This window comes from Trichoderma asperellum, chromosome 5, assembly GCF_020647865.1.
Source record: "Trichoderma asperellum chromosome 5, complete sequence".
NCBI lineage: Eukaryota > Fungi > Ascomycota > Sordariomycetes > Hypocreales > Hypocreaceae > Trichoderma > Trichoderma asperellum.
In genome coordinates this window covers 1,742,459-1,757,513 of record NC_089419.1, presented here as the reverse complement: position 1 = coordinate 1,757,513, position 15,055 = coordinate 1,742,459, and the positions used below count along the sequence as shown (strand labels likewise).

At 50.2% G+C, this 15,055-nt stretch overlaps 5 protein-coding genes across 6 annotated transcripts; 3 read left to right on the top strand and 2 right to left on the bottom strand.

The window, feature by feature from the left end:
- Positions 1 to 179: 179 nt before the first annotated feature.
- TrAFT101_008735 (uncharacterized protein) lies at positions 180 to 1,808 on the top strand (the record flags this gene model as incomplete). The annotated part of the gene is made up of 3 exons (XM_024905353.2): positions 180 to 795; positions 868 to 1,038; positions 1,516 to 1,808. 3 exons carry the CDS (start codon positions 180 to 182, stop codon positions 1,806 to 1,808), a joined length of 1,080 nt encoding a protein of 359 aa, XP_024761841.2.
- A 440-nt stretch (positions 1,809 to 2,248) lies between these two features.
- TrAFT101_008734 (uncharacterized protein) lies at positions 2,249 to 3,091 on the bottom strand. Its single transcript, XM_024901831.2, has 2 exons — positions 2,659 to 3,091; positions 2,249 to 2,584 (listed from the first exon to the last, which is right to left on the bottom strand). The coding sequence occupies exons 1-2, from the start codon at positions 2,968 to 2,970 to the stop codon at positions 2,450 to 2,452; spliced, it is 447 nt and encodes a 148-aa protein (XP_024761842.1). The 5' UTR covers positions 2,971 to 3,091; the 3' UTR covers positions 2,249 to 2,449.
- A 195-nt stretch (positions 3,092 to 3,286) lies between these two features.
- TrAFT101_008733 (uncharacterized protein) lies at positions 3,287 to 6,119 on the top strand. Its single transcript, XM_024899929.2, has 2 exons — positions 3,287 to 4,774; positions 4,857 to 6,119. Exons 1-2 carry the CDS (start codon positions 3,773 to 3,775, stop codon positions 5,691 to 5,693), a joined length of 1,839 nt encoding a protein of 612 aa, XP_024761843.2. The 5' UTR covers positions 3,287 to 3,772; the 3' UTR covers positions 5,694 to 6,119.
- A 299-nt stretch (positions 6,120 to 6,418) lies between these two features.
- TrAFT101_008732 (uncharacterized protein) lies at positions 6,419 to 9,076 on the bottom strand. 2 transcript variants are annotated; one of them, XM_066128416.1, is made up of 4 exons: positions 8,460 to 9,076; positions 8,211 to 8,258; positions 7,591 to 7,745; positions 6,419 to 7,527 (listed from the first exon to the last, which is right to left on the bottom strand). In XM_066128416.1, exons 1-4 carry the CDS (start codon positions 8,460 to 8,462, stop codon positions 6,621 to 6,623), a joined length of 1,113 nt encoding a protein of 370 aa, XP_065984534.1. In that variant the 5' UTR covers positions 8,463 to 9,076; the 3' UTR covers positions 6,419 to 6,620. The 2 variants fall into 2 exon arrangements, with proteins under 2 accessions (XP_065984534.1, XP_024761844.1); XM_024903719.2 differs by having other exon boundaries at positions 8,211 to 8,707.
- A 4,029-nt stretch (positions 9,077 to 13,105) lies between these two features.
- On the top strand, positions 13,106 to 13,447 carry TrAFT101_008731 (uncharacterized protein; the record flags this gene model as incomplete). The annotated part of the gene is made up of 1 exon (XM_066128415.1): positions 13,106 to 13,447. The coding sequence occupies one exon, from the start codon at positions 13,106 to 13,108 to the stop codon at positions 13,445 to 13,447; it is 342 nt and encodes a 113-aa protein (XP_065984533.1).
- Between the last annotated feature and the right edge of the window lie 1,608 nt (positions 13,448 to 15,055).

The window sequence follows — 15,055 nt, the reverse complement described above, 5'->3', positions numbered from 1 at the left end:
CCGCTTGTCCTGCCGGAGGTGGCGTGCGTCTCGTTTTCGTCGAGTCTCGTAAACTTCAAGACACCCCTGCCCTGCCTATTGACTGCAGTCCACGAGGCTTGCATATCGACCACACTCTGTTTGACACCTGCCCCCCTCTCGTTCTTCTGGATATACCTATATCTATATTATCCGCACTCATGGCTCCCACCGGTTACACCGACCGTGATGGCCACCTAGAGGCTGGACTACTCAAGAGCACCGAAGGAGAGAAGCAGACTGGATACCGGGACTATTCGCCACCTGCGTTGAAGAGCAAGAGCAAGCGCAACAAGATGATTTACTTTAGGCGGGCGCTGCTCGTCATTGTCATGGGCTTCGTCCTTGGCTTGGGCGTTGCCACCGCTCGGCCGAGCTTCATCAACTGCCAGAGACACCACGACAACTCCAAGATGGCCATGGCCAAGGCTCACGGCTCCAACGGGGAGCTGGCCGAGGCGCTTCAGAAGGCCTCTCCTGATCTCCTCCACCGGCTGCTGCATGCCTATCTCCCTGAGAGATACCAGCATGGAGTGTTTGCCACTGACAAGGATGCTATCGATGCCATCAGCGAGAGGGATCCTTCTGTTGCCTCTGCCATCGTTCAGATTGCCAAGAGACAGGATAATGGGCCAAGCAATAACAATTCTACTACCGCTGCTGGACCGTCCAGCACGGCTCCTGGTTCCACGAGTTTACCTGCGCAGTCAACAACGGACGCACAATCCTCAACTGCTACCGGCGCTGGATCGACCACTGCTTCTGAAACTAGCTCAAGTAAGTTGTACCTTGCTATATCTCGACATGTCGGAGTCTTGGATTGTCATAACTAACGGTTGAATCAAACAGGCGAGGCATCTAGCTCTACTGCTGAGTCCACTACCGCAGATTCGTCATCCTCTGCTCCTGCGTCCACCACCGCAGGATCAACTACTGCTTCGGAACAATCCACCAGCGCATCGCCCTCTAGCACCCCAAGCTCGGCCCCTGCTTCAACTACTTCTGCTCCTGCAACTTCTGGTACGTCTACCACGGAAGAAGAGACCACTACGGCTGCTTCCTCCTCTCCCACTACTGCTCCGGCGTCCACCAGCTCCTCTGGTAGGTTGTCGTCAACCATTACTTCGTCTGTTGCTTCGTCTGAGGCAACAACCACCTTTGACTCTTCCTCCCCTTCCTCTTTATCCTCTTCCTTTCCTACATCGACTTCACCGAACTCGGCGACCGCGGCAGAAACCACTACTGGTATGTCAGATTTTCGCACTGTCACTTTGACATTGTCGAGATAGGCGTCTCAGCGTTGGTAGTAGTCTTGGATCATTTGCTGGATGTGAAAACAACTGTCACCAGTCTGGATTTCAAGTGCTTCGAGATTTGTTACATGGACCTGAAAATTAGTCCTTGCCTGTTTTTTTTTTCTCTCTCTTTTCTTTTTACTCGAGTCGTAAATTCATTCAGGGGTAATATAGGAAAAATGGCTAACAATCTCCTGAGTAGATAATTCTGTAACTCCCGGCCCCTCTTCAACTGAGGCCAGCGAAACTCCGCAATCAACCATCACTTCGGGCTCCAAGACGACGTCCGCTCCCGTTGCCCACACTTTCACCAGGACTCTTCCTGATGGAGGCACCACTACCCTGACTTCCACCTCGTGGGTTGCTGTTTTGCCTACCAGCCAGGCCGACGGCTCAAAGAGCCCTGACCTTCAGAACGCCGCCTCTCTCCCTCGTGGCGAGATGATGATGCCTGCTGCCATTGGCCTTTTGGTCGGGGCTGTTCTGCTGGTATAAGCTGAAAAGAGCACATATCTTTGCTAGCTTTCTCTCTTTTTTTCTTCCCGTTTTCACTCTCTTTATCATACTGCATCAGCATATCCATGCTATTGGAATTGGCACCATCGTATTATTCATTCATTGTAATCACGACATTCACGGCTGCTTCCTAACCACTCTTTTTTTCCTCATACATAGCGCAAACTCGGGGGACACATAGATTGGGCAACAGCATATTTTGTTTTTTGTTTTTTTTTTTCCTGTTTTTGATTTCTTTTTGGCACACTCGGACTTGATAGACTGGGATGGAACCCTCTGCAAAACTGTAACGCATACATCATTTTGGCATCTATGGCACTCAAAAAGGGGATATAAATTGTATTTTCAGCATATATAGCAAAGCAAGCACACAAACGAAGCAGCCGCATATAGTTAAGGCACATAAGATGGAAATTTCCCTCACTTGGTTTTAAGTTGTGATGCTAAAATGATTTGTATTTTCTAATTCATAATTCTCGCAATATTTGGGCTGCCCTTATCAATTTTCATAGGGTATATCAGCAACAGTTGTGTAATATTAGCATCCTAAAAGACAAGAAACACCACAAACTCCATTCCATGCAGGTAATCCCTTCACGTCGCCACCACACGCAAACAGCTTAGCCCGGTCCAATCTTTGGCATGTCGTGATGCTCGCTCAGCCTAGACAGATATGTATTCAACTCCTCAACTCGCTCTTTATGTGTCTTTAGCAATTCGGGTCTTGATCCGGACGATTGCGCGCTCTGAAGAAGCTGTTTGCGAAAAAGAAATATCAGCCATTTATCTTAATCATAATATTATGGTGAAGATGCTTTTCTCTGCTTACCCTCTTCTTTCTTGCTTCCTCGTACCGTCGCTCTGATTCCGTCTTCAACACCACCGGCTCGTCGTCTTCCTCCCTCTCTTCCCCATCCTCTCTTCTTCGATCCTCGTCTCGGGAGCTCTTTTGCTTGTCGCGTTTCTCTTTAGGGGCGTCTTCGTCATTCCTTTTAACGAGCGCCGCGTTCTCGTTGCCGCCGCCGGACAGGTTCTTTTCCAGGTCAGATTTGGCGGCCTTCTTCTTCTTCTTGCTGACTTTTGCGCCTTTCAGCTTGAGCGCGCCGCCGCCGCCGATGGCTTTGTAGTCGTCGGAGCCCATTGCCAGTTCAACCACCAAACCGTTTCTCTCCTTCGAAAGAGGCGCAAAGGGAGAGCAAGTCGCGAACGCTCAGGATAGAAATCGTCGGTTGTACGAACGAAGAAGGCGGCAATGCATGGAGGTTCGCCCGCCTTAGTCATCAGGGAGAGCACCGAAGAGAAGCGACAATAGAACGCTAAGCCGCAAAGCTTAAAGGCATTGATGCAAATCTATGACTAGGGAGGGCCAATTAGAGCGGGCAGCAGGGGGGGGGTTCCCCAATTGCTTCGATCTTCTAAGTGGCAGTGCGTGTGCCTTGCATTTCTTCTCTATTGATCTAAAGTGCCGTCTTCTGGTCCACCGACTCTTCTCTTTTCTTAGGGCCAGATTATTTTAATTCAGGGGGGGAAAGAAAATCTTTTGAACAAATTCCAGCATTTAATTCTTGTTTCTCTCCTTTTTTTTCTGAAACGCCGTTTACGAAGCCTTACGACTCTTCTTCTTTCTTGGCTTTCCTTTAACTGCTAATTTCGAGGCGCGCGGGCCGGTTTTTGTTACGAAACGCACATCAGCATTCCCTCTACCGACGACTCTCGGACCCTGCGATTTTGGAGCTTCTCGCACGAAAATACTTGCGATATCCTCGTCCTCTTTTCGGAAATCGGGTCTTTAGCGATATGGGCTGTTTCTGCTGATTCGCCGGACGAAAACACACCTAGAATAATACGGGGCTGCTGTCTCTGCTAGAGAGGGGAAGGGATACATAACCGAGGAGGAGTACAACAAGTGCAAGACAGAGAGAGCAGGCTACAAACTGGTGGCAATGCCCTTCCAGTCGCAGTCTCGAGACTCCCTAGAGCTCGCTTCGCTGGCCAGCTCCAGCGTCGCCCACGATGGCGCCGCCTCAGAAGTGTCTTCGCGCCCCAGCATCTCGTCCTCGCGGCGGCTGTCCATGGTGGAGGAGGAGGACCCCTTGAACGACAACAACCCGGCGGTGGGAGGCAGGCTGGGTCGCTCATACTCGGTATCATCGGCATTCGACTTCGCGGGAAACCTGTTCCCTCTGAGCTCGACCGCTGGCGCTGGCGGGTACGCACCCATTGGCGCGCCGACGTCTGCGGGGAGGCCGAACGGCGGACTAGGCGGAGGATCGCTGGAGAAGCTCAAGACGCTGACTTACTTGAACGGACTGTCCCTGATCATCGGCCTGATCATCGGGTCTGGTATCTTCTCGTCACCTAGCCAGGTGAGCTCGAGGCTCGGATCCCCTGGCGCGGCCCTCATAGTATGGGTGGTGGCGGGCATTCTCGCATGGACGGGCGGCGCCTCATACGCCGAGCTGGGAGGTGCAATCCCCCTGAACGGCGGTTCCCAGGTCTACCTCGCCAAAACATTCAACGAGCTGTCTGGGTTTCTCTTTTCGTGGGTAGCCCTCCTGGTGCTAAAGCCCGGGAGCGCCGCCATCATCGCCATCATCATGGGCGAATATTTTGTCAGGGCCATTATTGGCGCAGAGGCCGAGACGATCAATCCTTGGATCAACAAGGCTGTTGCGCTGGTGGGAATCTTTATCGTGACGTTTCTCAACTGCGTATCGACGAGGGTGGGCACCCGGGTCAATGACGTTCTCATGTTCCTCAAGTTTGTGGCGCTGATAGCCGTTACCGTGATTGGCATTGTGGTTGCCATCACGGGTTATTCATACAAGGGAGAGGCGAGCACCGAATGGAAAACGAACGATTGGTTCAAGGGGACGTCTTCAGATCCGTCAAACTGGGCGATTGCGCTGTACGCTGGACTCTGGGCTTATGACGGATGGGATAACGTAAGTTGCGCGCGAATCCTGTTCCCTCCAAGTATAGCTGAGAGAAAGGGGCCTGAATATTGATCCTAACATGATTTTCCAGACAAATTATGTGGTGGGCGAATTTCGCAACCCTTCCAGGGACCTGCCCCGCGTCATCCACTCGGCTATGCCTTTGGTTATCCTCTCCTACGTCCTTGCCAACGTATCCTACTTTCTCGTCCTCCCCCTGGCTTCTATCAACGCTTCCAACACTGTTGCTGTCATGTTCGGATCCAAAGTCTTTGGACCCGCAGGCGCTCTCATTTTTGCTCTCATTGTCAGCGCAAGCTGCTTTGGCGCTCTTAATTCGTCTACTTTTACGGCCAGCCGCCTTATATACGTTGCTGGCAAGGAAGGGTACATCCCCGACCTCTTTGGGCGCTTGGGCTTCGGTACCAGCGGCGGCCAAAACGATCACGGTCTGTCTACGCAGCGCTCTCGCAGCTGGGTCTCCAAGAAGTTCCGCAGCTGCTTTGGCGACGAAGATGCCGGCCTCTTCTTCACGCCAGTGAACGCCCTCCTCCTCAACGCTGTCCTTACCTGTGGCTATTGCATGGCAGGCGAGTTCAGCACCCTTGTCACGTTTTACGGCGTGGCTGGCTACACGTTTTACTTTGTCACTGTTCTCGGTCTCATCATCCTGCGGGTGAAGGAACCGCATCTCGAGCGGCCATACAAGACTTGGATCGCTACGCCCATCATCTTTTGCTGCGTCAGTCTCTTTTTACTTAGTAGAGCTGTGTTTGCGCAGCCCTTGCAGACTCTCATTGTCGTGGCGTTTGTCATGGCAGGTATACCCGTTTACTACTGGCGGATTAGGGGGAGAGACAAGTCAATTACGCGAAGAAGTGGCGATGTTGGTGATGCAGAGAAGCCTTGGTGGCGATTCTGGAGATGAATCATGAAAGGAAGAAAAACTAAAGATATTTCGTTTCTAATGATAGGATTCGCGTGCGGTGGTTTACACAAAGTACTACGTATTAATGCTTCCTTTTTTTTTTTTTATCTTTATCTACATGAGTACTAGCACTAATTGGCTTTTGGTGACTTGGAAGGAAAAGGAGGTTTTCTTTTCTTATCTATATGATGCGGCGCCAGCAAAGGGGGGGTAATGATTCCTATGATTGAGAGACATGGAATAGAATGAAGGTAACGCATGGCGGTGGAAAAGAAGATACAAACGACCAGACGCATTTATTTATACACGTGTAATGAATAAAGGCTTCTTTAATTTACTACTATAATAGTACCTATGAACTGTATTTTTGCTAGTATTTACAATGTGATGTGTAAAGTATTACACATGTACAACAGTGGAGCCTGCACTTATATAGTATATACTAAGATTCTTGACATTGAAAAAATACAATTAAAAGACGCATTTATTAATACATGTATAATAAAAGCAAAGACTTTTGAATTTTCTATTCATCTCTTATGTAATCGCTTTTTAACGAAATATTTGCGATTCTATTTCTATGAGGCACACAATTAAATACTCAAGCTTGCTGCAAATCTCCTGGTAGGTAGAATGCAGATTTATGCTACATGTTTTAATTTCACGTGGAACAAGATTCATCAAAATTTGGAAAGAAAAAAATTAGAAAAAAAAAAAAGATATATTGCTAGTAGCTAGGTATGCAAGAGGTATACATTGTAGTTATTCGGAGTCATCATATCCATGAGCCGTATTTATAGTTGATTTAGGATTATTTTTTGTTGTTGCGTGCGTGTGTGTGTGAGTGTGTGTGTCGGTATTCATCAAGCTTTTTTTCAATTCCTTTTCACAAACTTCTTTGTTTTTTATTATTTGAGAGAAATCAATTTACTGCTTGTTGGTGTTGATCTTCTCACGCTGGCCGTAAGAGCGGGTAGCATAGTCACCACCGTAGACGATCAGGTCCTCGGGGCGGTAGTCGTGGCGGCCGCTCAGGTAGCTCTCCAGGATGGCCTTGGTGCCGTCGGCGTAGCGCTTCTGGGCGTCGAGGGAGGTACCGGACATGTGGGGGGTCATGGCGTTGCCGAAGCCGAAGGGGTTGACGGCAGTGCGGAGAGGGTGGTCGGCGGGAGCAGGCTGGGGGAACCAGACATCACCACCGTAGCCGGCGAGGTGGCCGGACTTGAGGGCGGCGGCGACATCCTCCTTGACGACGATGGCGCCACGGGCGGTGTTGACGAGGTAAGAGCCGGGCTTCATCTTGGCAATGAGGTCCTTGTTGAACAGGCCCTGGGTCTTCTCGTGGAGAGGGCAGTTGATGGTGACAACGTCACACTGGGCGAGCATCTCCTCGAGGGACTCGACGCGGCGGCAGCCAATCTCGGCCTCCTTCTCGGCGGACAGGGGCTGGTAGTCAAAGTACAGCAGCTCCTTGCAGCCAAAGGGCTTGAGGCGGCGCAGGACACGCTCGCCGATGCGGCCGACGGCGACGGTACCGACAACCTTGCCCTCGAGGTCGTACTCCTGCTTGGCGACGGCGGCGACGTCCCAGTTGCCCTTGGCGACCTGCTCGTGGGCGGGGACGAAGTTGCGGAGGAGGACCAGGATGGTCATGACGACGTGCTCGGCGACGGAGACGACGTTGGAGCCGGTGACCTCGGCGACGGTGATGCCGCCGTTGGTCTTGTTGGCAGTGGGCAGGTCGACGTGGTCGGAGCCGATACCAGCAGTGATGGCGATCTTGAGGTTCTTGGCCTTGGCGAGACGCTCAGGGGTCAGGTAGCCAGGGTGGAAGCTGGAGAGGCTGTCAGCAACGAGTTGTGTGTATGATGAAGGGTCCAGCATGTCAGAAACCTACGGGGTGGTGATGATGATCTCGGCGTCGACGAGCTCCTTCTCGAAGACAGAGTCGGGGCCCTCCTTGTCTGAGGTGGTGACCAGAGTGTGGCCCTGGTCCTCGAGCCACTTGCGGATGCCGAGCTCGTTCTCAGTTGTTCCGAGCAGAGCAGGGACCTGGAGTTCATGTTTGATTAGCAAGATTGCTTTTTACGAGTGTCTGCTTGCATATCATCGTCTTCATGAGCTTGGCGTTGAGAGATCCATCCTTGTCTTGGAAGAGTCCCATCGTTCGGCAGCCGGCGCCACTCCCCGCATTTCTGTCAAAGAAACCGGAGATGGTCTGAGAGCCGGGGCGCGCAAACGGCCCCGTCTTTTCTTTTTCCGCTGGTGATATTTTTGGGTTTCCCCCAGATCGAAAAAAGACAAAAGTGGCTTCTGCGGACTCCACAAATATGGCCGAATTACATGCGGCGGGGGCCAAGACAAGAAGCTCCCAGCTCAGCGCAGCTCAGCTAGTCTCTCTTACATGCTGTTGTCGTCGTCGTTTGAAGAAACAGTGACAACAACACTTTAGAGAGGCATGCATGAAAGAAGAAGAATATACAAAACTTGTTTCAATTTGGGGCGTTTAATACTCACATCCTTGGCGTGCTTGCCACCGTCGTAGAGACACAGAAGAACTTTGACCTTTTCGCGGGCGGTTGTCAGCGTGCGGATCGAGGAAGGCAGAACGCGAGGCTTGATGGCAGAGCCCAGCTTGGCAGTGGTGAGGCCAGCTGCGGCTTGGGAGGAGAATTGGCGAGAGGCAATAGAAGAAGTGGCAGAAGAAGCAGAAAGAGAAGCTCGCGAGGCGAGAGAAATAGAGCGGGAGATGGGGCGGAAAGATACCATTTTGGCGGTTGTTTTTTTCTTGTTTCTAAAGAATAGAAAAGAAGATGTTATTGGAATGCAAGGAAAAAGCGTATAAACTTTGTCCTCGACAGACTCTTATATAGAAGAGCGAGCTGGGTAGCGAGATGGTTGGTGGAGAGGCCGGAAGCAAGGGTGGAGAGCGATGGGCTGATCCTGTCGTCTCTCGGGCGGCTGAATTGAGGCTTGGTCGGCTTTTTTGCCTGCAGGCTTGGTCTGGAGCAAAGGCTGTTGGAGGTGATGAGAGTGGCAGAGCAGAGTAGCATCAGCCGGACTCGCAACGAGAGGGCCGTTATTTATGCTCCGAGAGCCCACGCTTCTCTGCCCTTCTGCTGCCTCTCCTGTCCCACCGGTAGCCGTGACACATACTACAGCAGCACAGGCAAAAAAGAAGACAGATATGAACGAGTCAACCAAAAAGCCCCTCAGCTACGTAATTCAAATCGCTCGCGCTGCCATGCCGTTCTTCTCCTCACGGCCTGCTCATCCATCCGTCGACGAGTTGGGCGGATCCACGACGGCTTCGCAGTTGGCTCGGCATTGGAGAGAGGCGTCCAAGAGAGGGGGTTTCAAGCGACGCGTCTCCAAAAAAGACTGGCCTGCATGAAAGGGGGGCCGCTGCTAGTAAGCAATTGCAGAACAAGAGGGTGGGGAGCATCGCAAATGCCAGGCGGGTTCCAGTTAATCTAGCCGAAGATGTGGCATCGCGAGGCTCGCGGCCGTACATATCTCGGGATTCGGGGCCGCGTTGGAGATGTGGGGTCTGCCGCGGAGCGAAGGACAAGGTGCTGGCTGATCTCTGTTGGCCCTTGCAAGTATGAGGGGCGTTGGGGATGTAACTCTACTTTGGCGACGTTGTTGCTGTTGTCTTGGTTGCGAGTTTGGCGGAAGAGACAGAGTTGCCTTTTCAGAGCAGTTGGTGGTGGTGTTGGTGATGATAACTACATGTACCTTATGTGCATACACGTATACGGGCCCAATGGCAGCTTCGCATGCATGTTCCTACTCCAAACAAGGTGCATACCTATATACATGTAAGTAGGTACTAGTATACATGTGCCGTACTATGTAGACTGGTACGACCACATTGCTTACATCTACATGTACCGAATCTCCATGGTACGCCAGCACCGCATGCCTGACCCCTCTCCGCAGCGACTACTATTTCGATTAGTTGAAGGCTCTTGTTATTTGTTGCGACCAGGCGCAATGGCACTCCGCTAATGCACCCGCGGAAATGCAAATCCTATTCGTATGAGGCTGATGCCCCCAAGCGAGCGCTGCTTTGAGGCAATTTTCCAGCTGTGAGACAGTGTTGCTAGTTTCATACCTTATGCCCTCCAATTGCCACCCATCCAGTAGGGTACAGTATGCCAAGAGCAATTAGCAGATCCTGCTATTGGCAGCTAATCTCAAGCTTCGAACTAACAAAACTCCAAATATACGGAGCCCAAAAGTTTAGGCCGGCGGCACGTATACTCGGCGCAGCTCGAGACACCCATTGCCTGCTAGCTCTGGTTGCTTATATGCAAGAAACGAGCACTGAATCGTTCTTTAACACGGCAGCATGCAAGGTAATTGGCTCGACCTCCTCATTTCCTCTGTTGCCGTCCCCTCCATCAGGCAACCTTTTTATTCTGGCTGTTGTTACTTTCGATGCTAATGAGGGGTTCTCACATACAGTACCGTTGTAAGACTGCGCTTGAACAGACAAATTGGGAAGAAAGATCCCCGCTACTCGGCAGGCCCCGCTCTTTTTCTCTCCGCTAAAGACCTCCAAATTGCTGCTGTCAGCCTGCTGTGTTGATCTACTGCATGTAAGTATTAGAAACGGTAACTCGCTTGGATATTCAGCATCTAATGCATGGCAATGGCGAGGTAAGCGCGCTTGCTACCCCAAATCCCATTTGGGAGACTGCCAAGAAAAGAAAATACCAGTAGCCATATATGCATGTACTTGTGCATGCAGGTTGGGAGTATTGCGACTACATGTACATGTATGTTGCCTACCCTAGTAAGTATGAAAGAGTCCACGATGCTCTCAATATCCTGCAATTATCGTTCGTTAAGCTTTTGTACTGGAGATTTGTTATGGTATAACTAATATTAAAATTAAAATGATTGTATTTTACAATATCTTGAATCACTAATCACAACAGGATGCATATATGCTGGCTATGGTGATCATCAAATTATACTAACAATTCTATATACTACTTGCTCATCGGTCATCGTGTGACTCGCCCTTTTCCATGGCAATATCTCCAAAAAATGATTACACCACCAATAATAACAGCGACAACTCTGACCCTGTTGTGCTACCATGCTAGATCTGAACCGCACTCAGCTGAAGCGCAGCCTCCTGTACATTGCATCATCTTTGTCGCCTCATTTCTCTTCCCCATCTCTCCTGCAGGAACGAGCGGGTCGATATCAACGGGTCCTGTGCTCCGTACTGTCAAGTCGATTCGGTGATCGTACGACTAGCTTGCTTCTGGAAAGATTCGTTGCCCAGTAAAGACTGGCTGGACGCTCGTCTCTCGTTGACAAAGATCCACAGCAACGATACCCACTAGCTTATATTATCATCACAGCAAGGGCAAATTTGATGTAGACGCGTTGTAAATGCACATTATTGAGCCTTGGCGTCATGAGCTAGTTGTTAATTGGACATATGTCGAGATATATCACATCTATACGAAACTCCTAGTGTGGTAGCTGACTCGGCATAGGCAACGGAGTTTTTCGTCTGAGCCAGCTATTAAGCATCGCATTAGAGCAACACTGGGTGCTTTCTGCTGCTGATCCTATTCCAACTTATTGTTTTAGTTGTATATAAAGTTATCCAACATAACTATCTTATTTTATTCGATCAAGAGAATGAACTGAGGCGCCGCCTTCTTATACATTGACTCCAACAAACTCGGGGTTAAGCCACATGGACAATGTATTTTCATCTTTCTCTTCATACATTACCCTCTTTCGTATCTATCAGGCCTTCTTGATATATTATAATGAAAGAAAGTCATAGTTGTTATCATGTTGGTATTGATCCCAAACAAAGCAGCCTTCCATCATTCATTTTCTCTCAGCTGTATGAAAATAAGACTGATATTACCAAGAATGAACCAGGTATCAACTATAACACGGCTCTGCAGCTATCACTGCCGATTGACTAGTAGATACCTGTGAATTCGTGTACTGATACAAACATATAGAATTGTGTTACCTATCTACACATTGGAGACTTTTCGTCACCTCTTCTCAACCGTTTCAACATGCGTCATAATTCGTGCTGTGCTAAGCTTAATAGTTTCAGCTAAATCTGTTCCATTGCTCCGCAGCGAGCGATTCATTGCCACTCTCCTCTCCGTCACAAAAGAAGATCTAGGCCTATTCTAAGCCCATGCCACCGATGAAAACACCCACTTCCGTTTGTGCGGGCACCAACAACAGCACGAGCTCTGCTTCACTGTAGGCGACTCTCACGTCACATCGCTGGCTCCCAATCCTGGTCCCCATCGACAACTCAGGCATGCAGGTACTAAGCGTGGGTTGTTCCCCGCTTGCCGGGGGACCCGTTTGATATCCTCCCCGAATCTCCGAACCTCCTCACCCGCACCGGGCCTACGACAAGCCTCCGCAGGCTTTGGTGTGTTTACTGTAACTACAAAAAGCCCATATAAGCGCCAATCTCGCGCGTGCCTAGGCGCCAAATATGCACTAAGGTAGGCTCCATGTCCCACCTCCCCGAATATCGCCCATGCCTCAGTTTTCGGCGTTGCGTATGCCGTTGAGCCGTGGGTTTTTGGAGATTATACTTGTACATGAGGAGCGCATCGTGACCTACAAAGTTCGGCAGATATGGATGGCATCTTTGCCGCATCGTGTTTTGCAAGCTCAAATGTGCAAATGACCCAAGAGAAAATACACTGCGAAGTGAGAGCTCCCCTCTATTCCGCCTCGCGAGACATGTCCGAGCGAGTGAGAACCCTTTTGGACTTGTCATACCGGACGGCCGTCGGTCTTTCGGGCCAAGTTGCAGGTCTAGGCCGTTCTCAAATGCTCAAAAAATGACGCGTTACAGACTGCGATGAGGAGCTGTTGCTGATTGGATCTCGAGAGACTGGAAGCTACACGACGCTGATCCCCCCACGGATGTCTGCATTCTGTTCACACCCACATGTTTGAACACGGTGGCAGGTGGTGCTCCTCTGGATTCCATGTTCTCAAGGCTCGAAATCCTCACCGCGGGTTTTTTTCGTTTCATTTTTCCCGTTCACATCGTCTGTGTCGATAAGGCATCGAATCGAGCGGCGGCCGGAGCGTCATCGAGGTATGATATGAAGTGCACTTGCTGCTGGAGACATGGTATGCGCCATGCGCAGCTCAAGACAGGACACGGGCGAAAAAGCAGCCACAAGTGAACGTCTGGACGAGTTTCTAGACGAATCAACGGCCAGTGTCCTGGTATGATTGCACTGGAGTTTGACCAACTCGCATCAACGTTACCGTGTTCAACGACATTGCAGTGTCAGGGCTCAAGAGCGCATTCATCCGCTGTAGTGCAGTGAAGCGGTGGCAACCTCTACTTCAACGACATTGTGCTCGCCCCCAATGCTTGAATGGCCGTTGATGCTGCAAAGCCCCAATTTCATTTCGGTGAACATAAAATAAACAAGGGATGCTACTTATCCAAGTTGGATGCTTCGCCAAACAGCAGCATGCCTCGGTGGGGACATGGGATGAGGCTTTGCATGACTGCACTTGTCGATGAGAATGTGATATTGCGATGCGCGATTCAGGAGATGTTTTCTCAGCATTCATCATGCCGCTCTTCTTTTTGGTCCATTTTATCACAGTTCTGCGAAATACGAGGACGCGCTCGAACAATGCCTTTAATTGGAAGTGATGCGCACTGCGATTCTGTCAAGCAAAGGTGCGATGCCGTAATTGCGGCCGATTGATCATGCTTCGTGTCAGCAATTCATATTTTATCCATGTGAAAAACACCTTGTTGTCTCCCTATGGTCGTTTAGCAGATTGGAATTTGGGCCTAGAAGAGGGCACAGCTATGCACATGCACTCGGCCGAATAGTAAGTTGCGTAAGCGATATCTCAGCTGGTGTAGTGGTTGAAGCTTTAGTGGTGTAAGCTACGTGGACCTCTCGCTATTTGCAACTTGACGGGCCGATGGGGATACGTGAAGCTGCAACGAATATGTAACCACGGAGAAATTAACGCCATGAGGAGGGCATGATATTGAGCCAAATGGCAACAAGGAGAGAATGTTCGTCTTGCGGCTCAGTGGCAGATCATAGATAACTGACAAGCGAGTACGGAATGCATGTCGACCTGGGTGCTTGGCCCTGGTCCTCGGAAAGGCACTGCCGCAGCTGTAATTGAGATGGCCGGTATGGATATGAAGTCCTTAAATTGGTAGTAGATCACCGTGATCAGCACCTCGAATACCTGAAGAGCATAAAGGAGACTCAAAATGTATGAAGCACAGATTCGAGATGCACAAAAGCCTTACAGGATGATCTACCACTAGTGCAAGCGTCTGGAAGCTTAACGGAAGCTATTGTTACGTTAGCACACTTTGATATCTGCTACCCGGTAGAATTGCTATTCTCTCTTCTTCTTCAACTTAACCCACATGAGCAAGTGTGCAGTATACCGTGATCATAGAATTCATGAATTACAAAGTGTCAAAAGATTACTGATCGCTGGCTGCTTCTACTGCTTTCGACTCTGAGATGTCCAGCCATGAAATTACGTTACGTCCAAAGCAGGCTCTTGAAATAAGGAGAAGGGCAGAACCCTAAAAGAGCATTTCGTATTCTACACACAGCTCTATGAGTTCACTGCTGCTTCGTACTCGCTAGCTTAGAGAACGCCACTACTCCCATGTATGTAAGGGATAGAAGCAGCGGTGTGCATGATCACCATCACAGCGATGCCTGCAACAAACCTCAGCTGCCATATCATCATGATTCACGATGCAGTGCTCAGGGACACAGTTACTTAATACTGGCCAAAGGGGGGAGTCTTCGGCCGCTTAGACCGTCTTCCACGCACTCAGCCGACAGGAACAGGGGTGTCGCCCGCAAGCTCCGTCCTAGCGAGCTCGTATTCTGTGGCTCTTCTATTTTCTCCCGAATATCGCGGCGGTCAAAAGTGCCAGCGATGGAAAATCACGGGCCGAGGAAAATCTAGTCTGTTTTGACTTGTCCATCTGCCGATGGGAGTGGCGCAGGCCGGCTTTCTTGTCCGGCACTGCAGGAAGAGATGAGGCTGAGACAGAGATCCGACGAGCCGCCCGAGCAATTTTGGGAGATAGGTCTGCAGATGAGGCTGCTGGCAGATACAGTCGTATTACTACCAGCCGTCAGGGCTAAATGCGGAGCTTTCAGGAGAACATACTCGTGATGTGCCGTTTGTGAAACGTAGCAATGCATTGCACGGAGTAACTCTTCCGTAGGCGTGTGCTATGATGAATTGAGTAGTCTTTACCGAACAGATGTTGCCAGTTGCGGCAGTCGGGATAAGTGCCTAACGTGTTTGTTGCTGGC

Coding starts and splice junctions, on each gene's coding strand:
- TrAFT101_008732 (XM_024903719.2), bottom strand. CDS start 8,462: ATGGTATCTTTCCGCCCCATCTCCCGCTCTATTTCTCTCGCCTCGCGA. Junction 7,746..8,210: donor GTGGCAAGCACGCCAAGGAT/GTGAGTATTAAA, acceptor CATGAACTCCAG/GTCCCTGCTCTGCTCGGAAC. Junction 7,528..7,590: donor GAGATCATCATCACCACCCC/GTAGGTTTCTGA, acceptor CAGCCTCTCCAG/CTTCCACCCTGGCTACCTGA.
- TrAFT101_008733 (XM_024899929.2), top strand. CDS start 3,773: ATGCCCTTCCAGTCGCAGTCTCGAGACTCCCTAGAGCTCGCTTCGCTG. Junction 4,775..4,856: donor CTTATGACGGATGGGATAAC/GTAAGTTGCGCG, acceptor ATGATTTTCCAG/ACAAATTATGTGGTGGGCGA.
- TrAFT101_008734 (XM_024901831.2), bottom strand. CDS start 2,970: ATGGGCTCCGACGACTACAAAGCCATCGGCGGCGGCGGCGCGCTCAAG. Junction 2,585..2,658: donor AGGAAGCAAGAAAGAAGAGG/GTAAGCAGAGAA, acceptor TTTCGCAAACAG/CTTCTTCAGAGCGCGCAATC.